Genomic DNA, 21,255 nt, shown 5'->3' on the forward strand with positions numbered 1-21,255 from the left:
ACTAAGGTGATCCGAGCTAATGTTGGCAAAGTTGAAATCTCCAACTACAATAACTGTATACCTCTCACAGTTCACTATTCCTCTATTGCCCTCTGACTGTTGGGAGGCCTGTAGTATAATCCAATCAAAGTGTTTATCCCTTTTTTATTTCTAACCTCTATCCTTTAGGATATGTTTGAATATTTCTTACCTGTGTTAATAAAGATGGCCTCATTTGAAGAGCCTTCGAAAACATTGTCTCTCATTAATGCAGTGATGGTTTATTTTATCAAATGAGAAATAGCTGATAGAGTATGCTTCCCGGACTTTGGCTGATGCCAAATAAAATATGCCCAGATAGAGAAGGATGGTCTGGTGGTCGTATTTGGTGTGAGGAAGTTTCACCAATACCTTTACAGATGGAAATTTTTGTAGTAACATATCACAAGCCCCTGCCAGGGCTACTGAAGGAAGACAAGGCAGTACCACCAATAGCTTCCAACAGAATTCCATGACGGGCCCTTATTCTGAGTGTGCAAGTACAAGTTGGAACATCGTTCAGGAAACTTAAATGTCCCTAATGCACCTGACTCTACGACCACTGCTGGCAGTGCATTCCACGCACCATCACTCTCTGAGTAAAGAACCTACCTCTGACATCTCCCCTAAACCTTTCACCGATCACCTTGAAACTATGCACTATCGTGATAGCCATTTCTGGCTGGGGAAAAAGTATCTGGCTATTCACTTTATCTATGCCTCTCATCATCTTGTGTGCACCTATCAAGTTACCTCTCATCCTTCTTCACTCCAATGAGAAAAACCCTAGCTCCCTCAACCTTTCTTCATAAGACATGCTCTCTAGTCCAGGCAGCATCCTGGTAAATTTCCTCCGTCCCCTCTCTAAAGCTTCCACTTCCTTTCTATAATGAGGCGACCAGAACTGAACACAATATTCTAAGTGTGCTCTAACCAGAGCTTTATAGAGCTGCAGCATTATCTCATGGCTCTTAAACCCAATCCAGCTTTGAATGAAAGCCAGCACACCGTATGCCTTCTTGACAACCCTATCAACTTAGGTGGCAACTTTGAGGGAGCTATGGACATGGACCCCAAGATCCCTCCATTCTTCCACACTGCCAAAAATCCTGTCTTCAACCCTATATTCTGCAGTCAAATTGACCTTCCAAAATGAATCACTTCACACTTTTCCAGGTTGAATTCCATCTGCCACTTATCAGCCCTGTCAATGTCCCATTACAACTTGCAACAGCCCTCCATACTGTCTACCACTCCACCAATCTTTGTGTCATCAGCAAACTTCCACTTCTTCATCCAAGTCATTTATAAAAATCACAAAGATCAGAGATCCTAGAACCGACCTCTGTGGAACACCACTGGTCACTAAACTCCAGGCTGAATAATTTCCACCTCCCACCACCCTTTGTCTTCTATGGGGCAGCCAATTCTGCATCCAGACAGCCAAATTTCCCTGTAGCCCATACCTCCTTACTTTCTGAATGAGTCTATCATGGGGAGCCTTATTAAATGCCTTGCTAAAGTCCATGTACACCACATCCACTGCTCTACCTTCATCAATGTGTTTTGTCACATAGAGTCATAGAGATGTACAGCATGGAAACAGACCCTTCAGTCCAATTTGTCCATGCCGATCAGATATCCCAACCTACTCTAGTCCCATTTGCCAGCACTTGGCCCATATCCCTCTAAACCCTTCCTACTCATATATGCTGCAATTGTACCAGCCTCCACCACTTCCTCTGGCAGCTCATTCCATACACGCACCACCCTCTGAGTGAAACAGTTGCCCCTTAGGTCCCTTTTACATCTTCCCCCGCTTTCCCTAAACCTATGCCCTCTAGTTCTGGACTCCCTGACCCCAGGGAAAAGACTTTTGTCTATTTATCCTATCCATGCCCCTCATGATTTTATAAACCTTTATAAGGTCACCCCTCAGCCTCCGACACTCCAGGGAAAACAGCCCCAGCCTATTCAGCCTCTCCCTATAGCTCCAAAGCTGGCAACATCTTTGTAACTCTTTTCTGAACCCTTTCAAGTTTCACAACATCCTTCCAATAGGAAGGCGACCAGAATTGCATGCAATATTCCAACAGTGGCCTAACCAATGTCCTGTACAGCTGCAACATGACCTCCCAACTCCTGTACTCAATACTCCGACGAATAAAGAAAAGCATACCAAACACCTCCTTTAAGCATACCTGCAACTCCACTTTCAAGGAGCTATGAACCTTCACTCCAAGGTCTCTTTGCTCAGCAACATTCCCGAGGACCTTACCATTAAGTGTATAAGTTCTGCTAAGATTTGCTTTCCCAAAATGCAGCACCTCACATTCATCCAAATTAAACTCCATCTGCCAGTTCTCATCCCATTGAGCCATCTGATCAAGATCCTATTGTAATCTGAGGTAATCTTCTTTGCTGTCCACTTCACCTCCAGTTTTGGTATCATCTGCAAACTTATAAACTATACCTCCTATGTTCACATCCAAATCATTGATATAAATGATGAAAATTGGTGTACCCAGCACCGATCGTTGTGGCACTCCACTGGTCACAGGCCTCCAGTCTGAAAAGCTACTCTCCACCACCACCCTCTGTCTTCTATCTTTGAGCAGTTCTGTATCCAAATGGCTAGTTCTCCCTATATTCTATGAGATCTAACCTTGCTAACCAGTCTTCCATGGGGAACCTTGTCAAACGTTTTGAGGTCCATATAGTTCATGTCCACTTCTCTGCATGTCCCTTATCAATCCTCTTTGTTACTTCTGCAAAAAACTCAATCAAGTTCATGAGACATAATTTCCCACGCACAAAGCCATGTTGACTATCCCTAATCAGTCTTTGCCTTTCCAAATACATGTGAATCCTGTCCCTCAGGATTCCCTCCAACAACTTGCCCACCACCGAGGTCAGGCTCACCGGTCTATAGTTCCCTGGCTTGTCCTTACCACCTTTCTTAAATAGTGGTAGTATCATGTTTTCTGGCACCTCACCCGTGACCTGCGATCTCTCCTGTCTATACCGGATAATTGAACCGCGACTACCTGAATTTCAGATTATCCGAGCAAGATCTCAAGGTCCCGATGATCGGGTAAACTGTGACAATGACAAAGCCTGAGACCTGAGGGCATAAAAATCTCCTGCTTCATCTTACATTGTATCACTTGAAGTATGATATTCTATTTGAAACAAAATCCTCTGTTGTAACGTAATATTAAATAAAAGCTTAAATAAGAGAACTGACCGAGTGAGAGAAGCTGGATCTGGGGCCATACTGTGACTGTAGCAAGGGGAACGTGCAACACCAACTGCCACCGGGGCAACTGCGACCTGGTCTCACATCCACTTCCCGCGGCCAACAGATCAGTTATCCGAACAATTGATTATCCAAACAAAATACTCCCCACCTGTGTCGTTTGGATAATTGAGGTTTCCCTGTAATCAAAAATTCTGTCTCTCAGAATCCTGTCCAATATTTTACCCACCACAGATACGAGACTGACTGGTCTGTAGTTCCCAGTATTATCCCTATTCCCTTTCTTGAACAAGGGAATAACATTTGCCACCCTTCAATCATCTGGTACTACTTCAGTAGACAGTGAGGACACAAAGATCATCGCCAAAAGCGCAGCAATCTCTTCCCTCACTTCCTGTAGTAATCTAGGGTATATTCCATCTGGCCCAGGGGTTTTTATCTCTCCTTATGTTTTGCAAAATTTTCAGCACATCCTCCTTCTTAACATCAGTCTGTTTCACGCTGTCCTCAGAAACATCATGGTCCCTTTTAGTAGCGTATACTGAAGCAAAGTATTTATTAAGGTCCTCCCATACCTGCTCTGACTCCAGAGCATACCTGCTCTGACTACTATCCCTGATCGACCCTACCCTCTCTCTGGCCATCCTCTTGTTCCCCACTTAATGCAGAATGCCTTAGGGTTTTCCTTAATCCTACCTGCTAAAGTTTTCTCATGCCCCTTTATAACTTTCCTAAGTCCATTCTTCAGTTACTTCCTGGCTACCTTGTAACCCTCTCGAATCCTGTCTGATCCTTGCCTCCTCAACCTTAAGTAAGCTTCCTTCTTCCTCTTGACTAGATGTTCCACGTCCCTTATCACCCATGGTTCTTTCAACCTCCCATCCCTTCCTTGCCTCAGTGGGACAAATCTTTCCAGCTCTCGTGGCAATCGCTCCCTAAACAACCTCCATGTTTCTGTCATGCATTTCTCTGAGAACATCTGTTCCCAATTTAGGTGCCCTAGTTCCTGCATAATAGTACTGTAATTCCATCTCCCCCAATTAAATACTTTCCGATACTCTCTGCTCCTATCCCTCTCCATGAGTATAGTAAAGGTCAGGGATTTGCTATGACTATCACCATAATGCTCTCCCATCGAGAGATCTGACACCTGCCCTGGTTTGTTACCAAGCACCAAATACAATATGGCCTCCCCTCTAGTTGATCTATCTACATATTGAGTCAGGAGCCCTTTCTGGACACACCTGACAAAAACTGCTCCATCCAAACTATTTGAACTAAGTAAGTTCCAAACAATATTAGGGAAGTTGAAGTCACTCATGACAACAACCCTGTTATTTCTGGACTTTTCCAAAATCTGTCTCCCAATCTGCTCCTCCTTATCTCTGTTGCTATTGAGTGATCTGCTGAAAATTCCTAATAAAGTGACCTGCTGTTTTTCTGTTTCTGACTTCCACCTGTACTGATGCGTTAGGTAAATCCTCCTCCATGACCTCCCTTTCTGCAGCAGTGATACTATCCCTGATTAGTAATGCCACTCCTCCACCTCTTTTACCTGCCCCCACCCCAATTCCTTTTGAAACATTAAACCTTGGAACATTCAACAACCATTCCTGCCCCTGTGATATTCACAAATCATACTTCCAAATGCTGATCCCTGCTCTCAGTTTGTCACCCTTATTCCTGATACTTCCTGCTTTAAAATAGACACACTTCAATCCATCACACTGACTGCACCTTTGCCTTTTCAAGTGCCAATCCCTTCTCACAGGCTCTCTGTATTTTGTATTTGGCTGTTCACTACCTATTCTAACATCTGATCTGTAGATCCAGTTCCCAACCCCCTGCCAAACTAGTTTAAACCATCCCAAAGAGCTCTAGCAAACCTCCCATCCAGGATATTTGTGCCCCTTCTTGTACAGGTCCCACCTTCCCCAGAAGACATTCCAATGATCCATATGTTTGAGATCTTCCCTCCTACACCAGCCCTGCAACCACGTGTTCAGCTGCATTTGCTCTCTATTCCTAGCCTCACTTGGCATGTGGCACCGGTAGCAATCCTGACATTACTACTCTGCTCGTCCTGCCTTCTAGCTTCCAACCTAATTCCCTATTTTCGCTTTTCAGGTCCTTCTCCCTTTACCTAGCTATGTCATTGAAACCGATTTGTCCCACGACTTCTGACTGCTTTCTCTCACCCTTAAGAATCCTGTACCCTCAATCTGAGACATCCCTGACCCTGGCACCTGGGAGTCAACATACCATCCGGGAGTCTCATTCGCGACCACAGAATCTCCTGTCTGTTCCTCTCACCATTGAATCTCCTATCATCATCACTCTCCTATTCTCCCTCTTTCCCTTCTGAACCACAGAGCCAGGCTTAGTGGAAGAAACTTGGCCGCTGAGGCTTTCTCCTAGTAGGTGTCCCTCCCCACACCCCACCAACAGTATCCAAAATTGTATACTTATTATTGAGGTGAACTAGTGGTGATCCTTACCTCCCACATCCTGCAAGAGGACTATGCAACTGCCTAGTGTTGAGAAAACCTCAGTTCAAGATGGATGAAGCCTCAGTACCATTACCACTGGGAGAAGAGGAGGAAACTCTCCCAAGATGCATCACATGCAAGAGGTAGGCTAGGGTCCAGTATATGCAGCCTGTGTCAGAATCTGAATCATGAGGAATTGAACTTGGGGTGAACAATCTCAGGAAAAGATGCATGCAAAAGTCCAGACCTATATCCCCAGACTTAAGTGAGGACGGATGTAGAAATTGGAACCAAGTTGACCACGAGGTTGCTGGCTCAGGTTTACAACCCCAATTGATCAGGAAATCCCTAGCTGACCAATTTTTTTTTTTAGATTAGATTACTTACAGTGTGGAAACAGGCCCTTCGGCCCAACAAGTCCACACCGACCCGCCGAAGCGTATACCACCCAGACCCATACTCCGACATTTACCCCTTCACCTAACACTGCGGACAATTTAGCATGGCCAATTCACCTAACTCGCACATTTTTGGATTGTGGGAGGAAACCGGAGCACCCGGAGGAAACCCACACAGACACGGGGAGAATGTGCAAACTCCACACAGAGAGTCGCCTGAGGGGGGAATTGAACGCGGGTCTCTGGCGCTGTGAGGCAGCAGTGCTAACCACTGTGCCACCGTGTATAACCAGGAAATTAGAATCTCCTTAGTTCAGGCAACTGACTCTGAGCTGGCTGGCCACAGGTAAATAAAGGTTGGTTTTGTGAAGGGACACAAGCCACTGTGCAGTAATTTCAGGGATAAAATTGGAGCACCCAGAGGAAACATACACAGGCACAGCGAGAATGCACAAACTCCACCCAAAGCAGGAATTGAGCCCAGGTCCCTGGCACTGTGAGGCAGCAGTGCTAACCACTGTACTACCAGGCCACCCGACTCCTCTATGAAAAAACAGCATTCCATTGCCTACTTAATTATTTTCTAGATTTGTTCATGGCATTTTAAAGATCTTTTAGATTTTATAGTTTTATAGTCACTTGGTCTGGAGGGTACAAGATGATCCATTGAACTCCTCCAGTAGTCTCTAGCATCAGCAATACCAGTCTTCAGCCAATTCAATTCACTCCTTGTGGTATCAAGAAATGGTTGGAGGCACTGGATAGCACAAAGGCTATAGGTCCTGATAACATTCTGGCAATAATGCTGAAAATCTGTGATCCAGAACCTGCCATTCCCCTAGCCAACTTCTTTCAGTACAGTTACAGCAATGGCATTGACCAACAATATGGAAAATTGCCCAGGATGTTCTGTATACTAAAAGCAGGATAAGTCCAACCTGGCCAATTGCTTACCCATTAGTCTCATGATAATCAGTGAAATGATGGAAGGTGTCATCAACAGTGCTATCAAGCAGCACCTGCTCACCAATAGCCTGCTCAGTGACACCCAGTTTGGCTTCTGCCAGGATCATTCAACTCCTACTTCATTACAGCCTTGGTTAACACCTGGGCAATAGAGCTGAATTCCAGAGATGAGGTGGGAATGACAATCCTTGACATTGAGGCTGCATTCGACTGAGTGTGTCATCAAGGATCCCGAGCAAAACTGGAATCAATGGGTATCAGACACAGGGCAAACTCTTCAATGGTTAGCCTCATTCCTGATGAAGGACTTATGCCCGAAACTTCGATTCTTCCGCTCGTCAGGAAATAGCAGAGGAAGTTGCATTAAATACAGAAGTTAGCAGGGTGAAAAATAAGGAAAAAGGGGAGCCATTTATTTCCTGCTCCCAGTTGTCTTTGAGAAAAAGGTTCTAAGAGGGAGGGGAAGGGTAGAAGACAGAATCGTGAGAAATAGAACAGTCAAAGCTTTCCACTTCTATTCCTTTTAATTCACCTTCAAAGACCTTCACAGATGATACTTTCAATGACTCTTTCACTCACATCTCTTTGTTCCTCTGTAAAAGTCTAATGTCTGTTTTTATTCCTCTATGAAGCATTTTCTAATGTGTTTCTTTGTGAAAAATGCAATGTGGATGTAATAGTCACCATTTTCCTAATGGTCTTTGCCCTATAATCCTATACTTTTATTAACTGCTGTGTGAAATTGATCTCATTGCTTTGCTAACCTAAATCATTGCTTAATTAACATATTGGTCACCCTTTTTATTCTAGATGTTGTTGTGGTTCTGTTCGCCGAGCTGGGAATTTGTGTTGCAGACGTTTCGTCCCCTGTCTAGGTGACATCCTCAGTGCTTGGGAGCCTCCTGTGAAGTACTTGTGTGATGTTTCCTCCAGCATTTATAGTGATTTGTATCTGTGTGCCAGAGGAAACATCACAGAAGCGCTTGACAGGAGGCTCCCAAGCACTGAGGATGTCACCTAGACAGGGGACGAAATGTCTGCAACACAAATTCCCAGCTCGGCGAACAGAACCACAACAATGAGCACCCGAGCTACAAATCTTCTCACAAACTTTGAATATTCTAGATGTGGCATTTATAAGGTAGAGTGTCTGAAAGATGGAGGAGAAAGTGAGGTCTGCAGATGCTGGAGATCAGAGCTGGAAATGTGTTGCTGGAAAAGCGCAGCAGGTCAGGCAGCATCCAGTGAAGTACTTGTGTGATGCTGCCTGACCTGCTGCGCTTTTCCAGCAACACATTTCCAGCCTGTGTCTGAAAGATGGAACCAACTAACCATTCATTCACTTGATCTGTTCAAACTCTGTCCAATCCTCTTTCACATTTAAAGACAATGGAAAAGGCCTCACTGTCAGCATGACCAGATTCTAAGAAGGTTATAGAGCTGAATGCGATCCTGCTGATTTTTGTTGCTTTCATGGGTGACCGACCCATCACTGTTAAGAAAACCCAATAATGCTGACTGTCCTGTTTTGTCATTTAGTTTATATGCCAATTCATCATTCCCTTTCATTCCTAGACTGATTAGCAATGATCTCGACTTTCATTGCTGTGAGGAACTGGCATCTGGGTTGTCAACAAATCAGAGTCTAGTGGAGTTGAATTTGAATCGCAACCAACTGAAAGACGTGGAGATGATGGCACTGTGCAATGCATTGAAGGAGCCAGAATGCAAACTCCAAATACTGTAGTGAGTGACCAAATGTGTTCATTATAACATGGCACAGCATCTTTGAAACACAGATTACAACTGTTCCAATCATTGGTATTCATTCTGAGAGAGATATGATTTAACAGCAAATCAGTAATATTAAACTTGTACAGAACCATGATTAGACGACACTTGGAACATAGTCAGGCTCTATGTTATTATGATGGGATCGAGAAAGTGTAAAAGACATTTTACAATGTTGACACTATAACTGACAGCCTATCACTGTCAGGAAAGATTGAACATGCTATGTTTCCTTACTCAAGAAAGTAATTTGACTGGATATTGGGCCAGAGGACAAAGAACTGAAGTAACTGGCAAAAATAAAATGGGGAAGGCGATGTATAATGTGTCTGAATAAGGGGTGAGTGCAGACCTGATAAAGATTTTTTGAGGACAAGAAATTATTTGATAGCATAAACTTGGAAACCATATCCTGTCATAGGGAACCCAGAGATTTGGGGCTATCACTTAGGACAACAGCTACTAAATCCAACAAGGCTTTTAGCAGAAACCTTGTTATCCAGAAAAGTGGCTTAGAATGTGGAAATTGACATGATAAGAAATATTTGAAGCTAACAGCAACTTTTTTTATATAGCACCATCTGGGCTCGACAAGGTTTTTCACAGGAGTAATATAAAGTAAAACTAAATCCTGGGGCTGAATCTTAATAGATTTTAGTCAAAAGTGTCAATTCTATTGTGTTTCAGGGTAGTTTCTGTTAGCAAGGCCTAGTGCGATTGTCCCAAACTCATCTGATTATCTATCTATGACATCACTCTCTCCCAATGCTAACCCAATTCTACCATTCACTCTACCCAGAAGAACATGCCAAAGCTGGGATATTCCAGAATAGCCAGTATGCCTGATGCCTCCCCAATCTTTAAAAGGCCATTGTGCAGTTGGACAAGCACTGTTAGTCCATAGTTGCCCTGCATGGTCCCTGACATTTGTTCCAGATGTGGTGGACAGGAGAAGATTGGCAGGAACCTGGAGGTTCTGGTGGGTGTGATGGTGCAGAGCAGTGATATTATCTTCCCCAAGGCCTGACAGAGGATACCATTAGACTGTGCCAGCCTGATCCAAGTTGTAGGCCAAACCATTGCTGCCTTACCAATCTGGAGCAATGCCCAACAGTGAAAGAAACTTTCTCCACTTCACCTGTGTAAGTGTCTGCTACCTCACACTCTGTTTTTGCTGCTGTGCCCATCTTCCACCAAATGTCATGCTCTACCATTCTCACTATTGCATGCAGAATGTTCCCTCACTTGTTCTTACTGACACCCACAAGAAAAACCCTGTATGGCCTTTGCGCTGACTATTCACATTCTCAAGGCACTTTACCACTTTTCCCTCACCTACACCAGCAAGAACAGTTATGCCAGCTACTTTCATCTCCTTTAATTTCTCCTTTTCACTCCAGTAACAGATCACACTAGAGCAGAAAGAGGCAAAATAGATGCTGGGCTGTTGATGATTGGGCTCCACACCCCCTTTAATGAAAGGATCCTGACGACCCTGAGTAGTTGACTGAGCATGTCCAAGCCCCTGGATGTCCTGGAGCCCCTTGACTTATTGTGCCGGGACATTCTGACTGAATGGGCTCTCCCCGAGGCTGTCTGTCAACCATGACAAACTTCCTGACTATGTCTGTGCCAAATGACAAAGCTATGCAGAAATATTGTGAGCTCTGGCTGAGGGGCAAAGCATTAAAAGCCAAGAATGGCAGGGATGCTGTGAGCAGGTAGGGTCACAAAGTGAATGAGTGCTAAGAGAGCAAATGAGCAGCTCTATTATGCATTCTGATCCAATAGATGAAGTGAGTGCTTGTCCCTGTGTTTAAGGTATCCTTGTAGTATCATTGCAATGATGGTTGCCAAGGTCCAGCATTTAAATGCAGAAACAGACTATAAGTGGATCGGTCCCTTTTCAGAGTGGGAGATTCCTGAAGAAGGGCTCATGCCCGAAATGTCGATTCTCCTGCTCCTTGGATGCTGCCTGACCTGCTGCGCTTTTCCAGCAACATAATTTCAGCCCTTTTCAGAGTAGCAGGAAGTGATGAATAGGGAACCATAGGGTTCCTGTTGGGATCCCAGCTGTTCACAATATGCATTAATGATTTGGATGAAGGAATTGAATGCAATATCTCCAAATTTGCAGATGACACTTAGCAGGGTGACATTGTGTGCTGTGAGGAGGATGCTAAGAGGCTGCAGGGTGCCTTGGATAGGCTGGCTGAGTGGGCAAATGCTTGGCAAATGCAATATAATGCGAATAAGTGTGAGGCTGTCCACTTTGGTGGCAAAAACAGGAAGGCAGATTATTATCTGAATGGTGGCAGTTTAGGAAAAGATGAGGTTCAATGAGAACTGGGTGTCATGGTGGAACACCGCTGAAGGTTGGCATGCAGGTGCATCAGGCAGTAAGGAAAGCTAATGGCATGCTCTCCTGCATAGGAAGAGGGTTTGAGTAAGGATGTCTTGCTGCAGTTATATAGAGCCTTAGTGAGGCCACACCTTGAGTATTGTCTGTAGTTTTGGTCTCCTAGTCTAAGGAGGGATATTCTTGTTTTTGAGGGAGCCCAGCGAAGGTTCACCAGACTGATTCCCAGGATGACAGGACTGACAAATAAGGAAAGACTGGATTGATTAAGCTTGTACGCACTGGAATTTAGAAGAATGATGGGGGTGATCTCATAGAAATAAAATCCTGATGGGGCTGGACAGGCTGGATGCAGGAAGAAAGTTCCCAATGTTGGGGGAGTCCAGAACCAGGGGGTCACAGTCTAAGAATAAGGGCTAAGCCATTCAGGACTGAGATGAGGAAAAATTTCTTCACTCAGAGAGTTGTGAACCTGTGGAATTCCCTCCCACAGGAGGCTGTTGGGCTCGTTCATTAGATATATTCAAAAGGGAGCTGGATGGGTCCCTTGTGCTAAAGGGATCATGGGGTGTGGAGAGAAAGTGGGAGTGGGATATTGAAACTGCATGATCGTATTGAATGGTGGTGCAGGTTGGAAGGGTCAAATGGCCTACTCCTGCACCTATTTTCTATGTTTCTATGTGCCCAAATGGTGTGAGGAGGCTGGCATATGTTGGTTGCCAGTGTCCTTGGAGACTGGGGGAATCTTCTGGATGTAGCCACATCCACATCCTGTGGCAGATTCATAGTTCCCTGAAAGTGGCAACACAAGTGGTCAAGAAGACATATGACATGTTTGCCTTCATCTATCAGGGCACAGAGTAATAAAAATTGGCTAGTCATGTTGCATCTGTACAGAAATTTAGATAGGCAACATTTGGAATATTGTGTACAGTTCTGGGTGCCACTCTGCCAGAAGGATGTGGAGGCTCTGGAGAGGGTACAGAAAGAGTTTACCATGATGTTACCTGGTTTGGAGGATGTTAGTTATGAGGAGAGATTGGACAAAGTTGAACAGGCTGAGAGGTGACCTGACAGAAGTTTCTAAAATTATGAGAGGTGAGGATAGTCACATCTTTTTTCCAGGGTAGAAATGTCAATTACTAGGGGACACAGGCTTATGAGTAAAAGGGGTAAAGTTTAAAAGAGATATGAGAAGCAAGTTTTTTACACAGAGAGTGGTAAGTGTGTGGAATGCAGTGCCATAGGAGGTGGTAGAAGCAGATATAATAACAACATTTAAATGGCATCTTGACAGATAGATGAATAGGCAGGGACCAGAGGGAAATGGACTGCATAGATGCAAAAAGGATTTTAGTTTGTAAAGGCATCATGTGTCAGTATTATCTTGGAGGGCTGAAGGGCTTGTTCATGTGTTGTACTGTTCTTTGCTCTTTAGATGGTAGAATAGGAAACTCCCTATTAAAGAGTTGGGATTTGCAGTTAATGAACTTGTTAAGAATCAATAATCTCATTTAACAGTCATCTCACCACCTCCTACCATGAATCACATTTTGACATTCAGAACTCGATGTGAAAATACAATGAATTGGGGGTAGCACAGTGGCTCAGTTTTTAGCACTGCTAGCTCACAGCGCTAGAGACCTCAATTTGATTCAGGCCTTGGGTGACTATTTGCATGTTCTCCCAATGTCTGTGTGGCATTTTTTCTGGGTGCTCCAGTTTCCTCCAACAATCTGAAGATGTGCGGGTTAGGTGAGTTAGCCACAGGACATGTAGAGCTACAAGGATAAGGTTGGGGTGTGTGGGAGTGTAGGTCTGGGTGAGATGTTCTTTGGAGGGTTAATGTGGACTCAATGAGCCATATGGCCTGCTTCCACACTGTAGGGATTCTATGTATTGTTCCTAATGGAAGAAAATACCTTGCCCAAGTTGTCAAGTAACTTCCCCAGATTTCTTGCCAAAATCCACATTGTTGAAGACCTCATAAAATTTAGCCCTGAGCCACATAAGGCAGTAATTGGCTTTGTCTTAAAGTTTGAAGAAAAATGCATCAGAAGGAGTAGCTTAGAGCAACAAATAGAAGCTGAGAATCGGAAGCATTCAGATTGGGAATTTCACAGTTTCGGCTGAGTCAAGGATGGTGTGATTAAACAGGAGTGTTCAAGAGGCCAGAATTAGAGAGCAGAAAGTGTTGTGCTGGAGGGGATGACAGAGATAGATGAGGATATGGAGGGATTGAAAAACAAGCAAAGGAATTTTAAAATGAAGGCGCAGTTTGAAGTGGAGCCGATGTTAGTCAGTGAGCACAGCGGTGAAAGTTAAAAGAGACAGCATCAGGGAAGCAGAGTTATTAATGACCTCAAGTTTACACATGTTTGAATATGGGAGATCATTGGAATATTCAGCCAAAAGGTAACAAAACAAAATGAAGGCTTCAATGATAGATATAATGGGGGAAGTTGGGCAATGGAAAATGGAAATAGAGTCATAGAGATGTACAACATGGAAACAGACTCTTCAGTCCAACCTATCCATGCCGACCAGATATCCCAACCCAATCTAGTCCCACCTGCCAGCGGCCAGCCCATATCCCACCAAACCCTTCCTATTCATAGACCCATCCAAAGGCCTCTTAAATGTTGAAATTGTACCAGCCTCCACCACATCCTGTGGCAGCTCATTCCATATACGTACTACCCTCTGCGTGAAAAAGTTGCCCCTTAGGTCTCTTTTATATCTTTCCCCTCTCACCCTAAACCTATGCCCTCTAGTTCTGAACTCCCTGACCCCAGGGAAAAGACTTTGTCTATTTATCCTATCCATGCCCCTCATAATTTTATAAACCTCTATAAGGTCACCCCTCAGCCTCCGACGCTCCAGGGAAAACAGCCCCAGCCTGTTCAGCCTCTCCTTATAGCTCAAATCCTCCAACCCTGGCAACATCCTTGTAAATCTTTTCTGAACCCTTTCAGGTTTAACAACATCTTTCCGATAGGAAAGAGACCAGAATTGCACGCAATATCCCAACAGTGGCCTAACCAATATCCTGTACAGCCGCAACATGACCTCCCGACTCCTGTACTCAATACTGTGACCAATAAAGGAAAGCATACCAAACGCCGCCTTAACTATCCTATCTACCTGCGACTCCACTTTCAAGGAGCTATGAACCTACACTCTAAGGTCTCTTTGTTTAGCAACACTCCCTAGGACCTTACCATTAAGTGTATAAGTCCTGCTAAGATTTGCTTTCCCAATATGCAGCACCTTGCATTTATCTGAATTAAACTCCATCTGCCACTTCTCAGCCCATTGGCCCATCTGGCCAAGATCCTGTTGTAATCTGAGGTAACCCTCTTTGCTGTCCACTACACCTCCAATTTTGGTGTCATCTGTAAACTTACTAACTGTACCTCTTATGCTCGCATCCAAATCATTTATGTAAATGACAAAACGTAGAGGGCCCAGCACCGATCCTTGTGGCACTCCACTGGTCACAGGCCTCCAGTCTGAAAAACTACCCTCCACCACCAGCTTCTGTCTTCTGCCTTTGAGCCAGTTCTGTATCCAAATGGCTAGTTCTCCCTGTATTCCATGAGATTTAACCTTGCTAATCAGTCTCCCATGGGGAACCTTGTCGAACACCTTACTGAAGTCCATATATGTCACATCTACTGCTCTGCCCTCATCAATTTTCTTTGTTACTTCGAAAAACTCAACCAAGTTTGTGACATGATTTCCCATGCACAAAGCCATGTTGACTGTCCCGAATCAATCCTTGCCTTTCCAAATACAATAGGTAGGAGAATCAATGATCAATGTGATCAGCAACTTATCTTGGGGTCACGGATGACATAACCATATCTGCAAATCTGAGAGCTAGAGGAGAAGTTGCAAATGAGAAAAAGGGTGGACTGGTTCAGTTTCAGATAATGGCCTGGGAGAGGATGGAACGACTTGAAGGAACCTCTTGAACCTCGCATCATGGCTTTTATCTTTCTAATACTTAGGTGGAGTAAAGTTTTGCTTATCTAGGTCTGAATGTCCAAGAAACATTCCAATAATGTAATGATTGCAAAGGAATGAGCTTAAAGCTTGGATCAGTACATGGGACTATGATATTGTGGCCATTACAGAGACTTTGTTCAGAGAAGCACAGGTTTGACTGCTCAATATTCCAGGGTTTCATTATTTTAGACGAGATAGAGAGGAAGGTTAAAGAGGTGGAGGAGTCGCATTACTAATTAGGCAGAATGTCACATCTGAACTCAGAGAGGAAATGCTGGAGGGCTCATCCACTGAGGCAATATGGGTGCAATGTCTCTGATAGGATTATACTATAGGACCCCCTCAACAGCCACTGAGACATTGAGGAACAAATATGTAGATAGACTAAGGAAAGGTGACTTTAACTGCCTCAATATTGACTGGGACTCACTGTGAGCAAGAAGCTTAGATGGGGTGGAATTTGTGTGCATCTCAGAAGGTTTCTTGAAACAGTATGTGGATAATCCAACTACAGGATGGGCCAGATTGGACCTTGTATTGGCTAATAAGCTTGGCCAGGTGATTGACCTATCAGTGGGAGAGCATTTTGGAAACAGTGATCACAACTCCTTACGTTTTGAGACAGCTATGAACAAGGAAAAGTCAGGTCATTGCAGGAAGGCACTAAACTGGGTGAGGGCAAATTACATCAGTATTGGGCAGGAGCTAAGGGAGTATTAATTGGGGAGAGCTTTTATCAGGCAAGTCCACATTTTACAGGTGGGCACTGTTTAATTACTTGCTGGGGAGAGTTCAAGAACAGCATGTTCCTGTAAGAAGGAAGAACAAGGATAACAAGGTAAGGAGCCCTTGGATAATGAGGGAGGTTGTGAATTCAGTCAAAAGGGAGAAAGAAGCATATGAAAAGTTTCAGAAGCTAAAATCAGACAAGGCCTAAAAAGAATATAAGGAAAGCAGGAAAGTGTTCCAGCAGGGAATTAAGAGAGCAGGAAGTGGCCATGAAGTAGACTTGGCAAGTGGGTTTAAAGAGAATCCCAAGCCATTCTATAGATACATTCAAGACAAGGGGATAACTAGGGAGAAGGTACAACCATTCAGGGATAAAGGAGGGAGCTTGTGCTTGGGAGCAGAGGTTGTGGGTGAGATCCTAAATGAGTATCTTGCATCAGTATTCACCCAGGAGAAAAATATGGAGGTTAGTGAGATTAGAATGGAGCATGCTAATAAGCTAGGGCATTTAAGATCAAGAAAGAAGTGGTGTTGGATTTCTTGAAGAACATTAAGGTGGTTAAGTACCCAGAGCCCGATTGTATGTACCTCAGGTTACTGAGAGAGGCGAGACAGGAGACTGCAGGGACCTTGACCAAGATCTTTGTATCCTCACTGGCCACTGGAGAGGTCCCAGAGGACCAGCGAGTACCTAATGTTGTTCCTCTGTTCAAGAAGGCAAATAGGGATAATCCAGAAGGCTATACACGGTGAGTCTCACATCAGTGATTGGGAAGCCATTGAAGTGAATTCTTTGGGATAGGATTTACGTACATTTGGAAACACATGACCTAATTCGGGACAGTCAGCATGGTTTTGTGCAGGTCAGGTCATACTAACTTGATTGAATTTTTCAACGAGGTCATAAAGGGGATCGATGACGGTAGAGCAGTTGATGTTTGTCTACATGGATTTTAGAAAGGCTTTTGACAATATGTCACATGATAGGCTCTTCCAGAAGATTAAGATGCATGGGATCCATGGCCACGTGGCTTCAGAATGAGCTTGCTCAAAGAAGTCAGAGGGTAGTGGTGGGAGGGTGTTTTTCAGTCTGTGTTTTCAGTTATGTTTTCCATGACTAGTGGTGTTCTGCAGGGATCCATACTGGGACCTCTGCTGTTTGTGATACACTATATAAATGACTTGCATGAAAATGTAGATGGGTGGGTTAGTAAGTTTGCAGGCGATACAAAAATCGGTGGAGTTATGGATAGTGTAGAAGGTTGTCAAAGGATACATAGGATGTAGATCAGTTGCAGATATGGATAGAGAGTTGGCAGATGCAGTTTAATCTGGGTAAGTGTGAGGTGCTACACTTTGGCAAATCAAATGGCAAAGAAAAGTATACAGTTAATGGCAGGATTCTGAACAGTATTGATGTACAGAGGAATCTTGGGGTTCAAGTCCACAGATCCTTGAAAGTAACCACACAAGTAGATAGGGTGGTAAAGAAAGTGTATGGCATGCTTGCCTTTACTGGCTGGGGAGTTGAGTACAAGAGTCAGGATCTCAAGTTGCAGCTTTATAAAACTTTGGCGAGACCACACTTAGACCACATTCAACTTTGGTTGCCACATTACAGGAAGGATGTGGAGGCTTTGGAGAAAATGCAGAAGAGGTTTACCAGGATGCTTCCTGGATTAGAGGGTATGAGCTATAAGGAGAGGCTAGAAAAACTCAGCTTGTTTGCTCTTGAGCAGCGGAGGCTGAGGGGAGACTTGATAGAAAACTATAAAATTATGAGATGCACAGACAGGGTTCCTAGATTTGAAATGTTTAATACAAGGGGGCATACATTTAAGGTGAGAGGGGAAAGTTCAAAGGAGATGTGAGGGTCAGGTGTTTTACACAGAGAAAGGTAGGATTTCGGAACCCACTGTGATGGGTGGTGGTGGTGGCAGATTGAAGGGACTTTTAGATAAGTAAATGAATATGCAAGGAATGGAGGGCTATGGACTACGGACAGGCAGAAGGGATTAGTTTCATTTAGTGTCATGTTTGGCACAATGTTGTGGGCCGAAGGGCCCGCTCCAGTTCTGTGTTCTATGAATCATGAGAGGTGATCAGTTGCTGTCAATGCACATATTAAAAGTGGCATTATATTATCAATGATGTTGGAATTGTCCAAGGATAGATCCTTCAGTGTGGGAGTGAAAGATAAACTATTGCAAATGAAACTCTAGTCATGAGAGATAAAACAAGTCATAGTGCATGGATGTTGAATCAGTGATCTATGCTAAACTATGCTATAGGCTGCAGGCAGGACAAGCAGAGCACTGATGTGTCACATTCACAAAAAAATATGATTTATGACTTTGAGAACTTTTTCAGTATTTGATATGGGCAGAAACTAGATTGACGGGATTCAAGCATGGATCTGGGAAAGACAGAGCTGGGAAGTGATATGTTCAACAACTTTGGAGAGGAAAGGGAAGCTGAAAAGGGCACAAGAGCTTGCAAAGTAAGTGGAGGCAAATGTTGGTGTTTTGAGGTGAAGGGTAAAGGTTGAGGAGGTTTTAAAGGAGAGAAAAACATCTGAAAAGAAAAATACTGTGAGTGTAAAGAGAGGAGATTTGGCCAGCTTAGCTCATCGGTGTGAGGGTAGGGACAATTGACCTGATGGTCTTAGTTACAAAGACATCCATGGACTCCTTGGATTTCTTGTAATAGGATTAACATATTAATGTTAAACTACATCAAGATAGAAGAGAGAAAGAAATAATAGGAATTCTACAAACTATACTGGGAGGAGTCTCATATGAACCAGCATTGATTCATCTAGGACAAATAATCTGTGTCTTTAGTGTAAATACCATGTGATTCTGTATAAAATAGATACTTTAGGAATTCATAATTATCTCACTGTAAATGACATGAAAATGTTTGCTTTCTGCTCCAGTCTTAATCACAACCAGATCAGCAGCGACTGTTGTGAGGTCTTGAGTTCTGTTCTCACCCAAAACAAAGCATTGTTTCATCTGAGCCTGACTCACAATAAGCTTGGTAATGCTGGAGTTAAAATTCTGTGTCGTGCATTGAAGAACAATGTCTGCAAACTGCAAAAATTGAGGTGGGTTGTTTACTGTTTGGATGATTTGATATTTGAACCAGTATTCCTCGAAGCGTCTCTGTTTTACATGACTAAATTTTTGAACAGCATAGTTTTTTTAAGATGGACTCAAAAATAAAGTACTCAAGGCATGAAATAAAATGCAAAGTACTGTAGATACTCAGCAGGTCTGGCAGCATCCATGGAGAGAGAAACAGAGTCCCACTTGACTTTGCAGAACTTGTTACACATGGCTAACTCTAGTAGGACCTAGTGGAAGTGTGGATACAATCCAGAATGACAATTGGAAAGACATAATTAATCAATGGGAATGTTGAAAATTTGTTTCTGTTTCCCAACGTCATCAGAGAGGTTCTTGGTTCCAAGGGGTGAGAATAAAGCAGGGATGAAAGTCTGTCTCATGAGGATGTGTAAATCAGTCTGGAAGGACAAAAAAAATTATGTTCCCTAAGGGTTGATATTGAGATTCTTGCTTTTCCTGATATATATATGACCTCAATCCTGGTGTGCGGGGGTAGTATCAAAGTTTGCAAATGACATAAAACTTAGAAGAATGGTAAAGTGTTTAGAACTTCAAAAAGACTTTGGCAAGTTTGTGCAACAAATGTGGATAGATGAACTTTGAAGTGGAGAAGTTTGAGATGTTATGCTTTAGTACAAAGACCGTGAGAGACAGTTTAAGATAAAGGGTAACTTCCAAAGAGTGTGCAGGAAGAGAGAAACATGGGTGGATATGTGCATAAGTCATTGAAAGTGGTTGGACAGGTAAAGGTGTTAATAAAGCATACAGTATTCTAGACTTCATCATTAAGGAATAAAGTCAAAAATCGCACAACACCAGGTTATAGTCCAACAGATTTATTTTAAATCACAAGCTTTCAGAGCCACATTCCTACATCAGGTGCAGTGAGAGAGGGCACACCAATGGAGAGTTTATAGGCAGAGAGATCAAAGGATCATACAATTGTTGTAAGTGGAGTGGGTGGCATGGTGGCTCAGTGGTTAGCACTGCTGTCTTGCAGCGCCCAAGGACCAGGGTTTGAATCCACCCTCAGGCAACCGTCTGTATGGAGTTGGCACATTCTCCCTGTGTCTGTGTGGGTTTCCTCCAGGTGCTCTGGTTTCCTTCCACAGTCCAAGATGTGCAGGTTATGTGAATTGGCCATGCTAAATTGCCCATAGTATTCAGGGATGTGTCAGTTAGGTGCACTAGTCAGGGGAAATGTAAAAATAACAGGGTAGGGCAATAGGTCTGGGTGGGATACTCTTTGCAGGGTCGGTGTGAACCTGTTGGGCCAAATGGCCTGTTTCCACACTGTTGGGATGTGGGCGGCACGGTGGCACAGTGGTTAGCACTGCTGCCTCACAGCGCCAGAGACCCGGGTTCAATACCCGCCTCAGGCGACTGACTGTGTGGAGTTTGCACGTTCTCCCCGTGTCTGCGTGGGTTTCCTCCGGGTGCTCCGGTTTCCTCCCACAGTCACAAAGATGTGCAGGTCAGGTGAATTGGCCATGCTAAATTGCCCGTAGTGTTAGGTAAGGGGTAAATGTAAATGTAGGGGTAGGGGTATGGGTGGGTTGCGCTTCGGCGGGTCGGTGTGGACTTGTTGGGCCGAAGGGCCTGTTTCCACATTGTAAGTAATCTAAATCTATAAAATCTAAAATGGCTGCTGGAGAGCTCTGTTAGAAAATAGATGCTAATTTCAATTGATTAAGACACAAATTCAGAATCTGTTTCAAGTCTCTGCCCTGAATTAATTAAAGGTTTTATTAGTATCTGCCTAATTTCCCAAACTTCAATCAAGTAGAGATACAAAAGATGAAACCTCAGGTCAGACACTGAATTGTAGGTGTGAGGCCTCGTTGAGAATCTGCCTCCGAGTTTTACATCTGGCTGGTCTTGTTCCAAAAGGTGAACTTTATAAAATGCCAATTCAGGCAGCATCCGAGGACAGGCAAAATCGACGTTTCGGGCAAAAGCCCTTCATCAGGAATAAAGGCAGAGAGCCTGAAGCGTGGAGAGATAAGCTAGAGGAGGGTGGGGGTGGGGAGAGAGTAGCATAGAGTACAATAGGTCAGTGGGGAAGGAGATGAAGGTGATAGGTCAGGGAGGAGAGGGTGGAGTG

At 43.8% G+C, this 21,255-nt stretch overlaps 1 protein-coding gene across 5 annotated transcripts in view; it reads left to right on the forward strand.

The window, feature by feature from the left end:
* The window catches only part of LOC122542348 (NACHT, LRR and PYD domains-containing protein 3-like), a 152,095-nt gene that overhangs the window by 99,926 nt on the left and 30,914 nt on the right, over positions 1–21,255 (forward strand). For all 5 annotated transcript variants that reach the window (XR_006309782.2, XM_043680034.2, XM_043680031.2 and 2 more), the window contains 2 exons: positions 8,706–8,876; positions 18,959–19,129. Coding sequence is in view for 4 of the 5 variants with exons in the window: in XM_043680034.2 (XP_043535969.2) it covers positions 8,706–8,876; positions 18,959–19,129 (342 nt within the window). In the remaining variant the exon portion in view is untranslated. The remainder of the gene's footprint in view (positions 1–8,705; positions 8,877–18,958; positions 19,130–21,255) is intronic.

This window comes from Chiloscyllium plagiosum, unplaced genomic scaffold (genome assembly GCF_037043375.1).
Source record: "Chiloscyllium plagiosum isolate Xiang-an unplaced genomic scaffold, Cpla_swu_hap1 HiC_scaffold_33, whole genome shotgun sequence".
NCBI lineage: Eukaryota > Metazoa > Chordata > Chondrichthyes > Orectolobiformes > Hemiscylliidae > Chiloscyllium > Chiloscyllium plagiosum.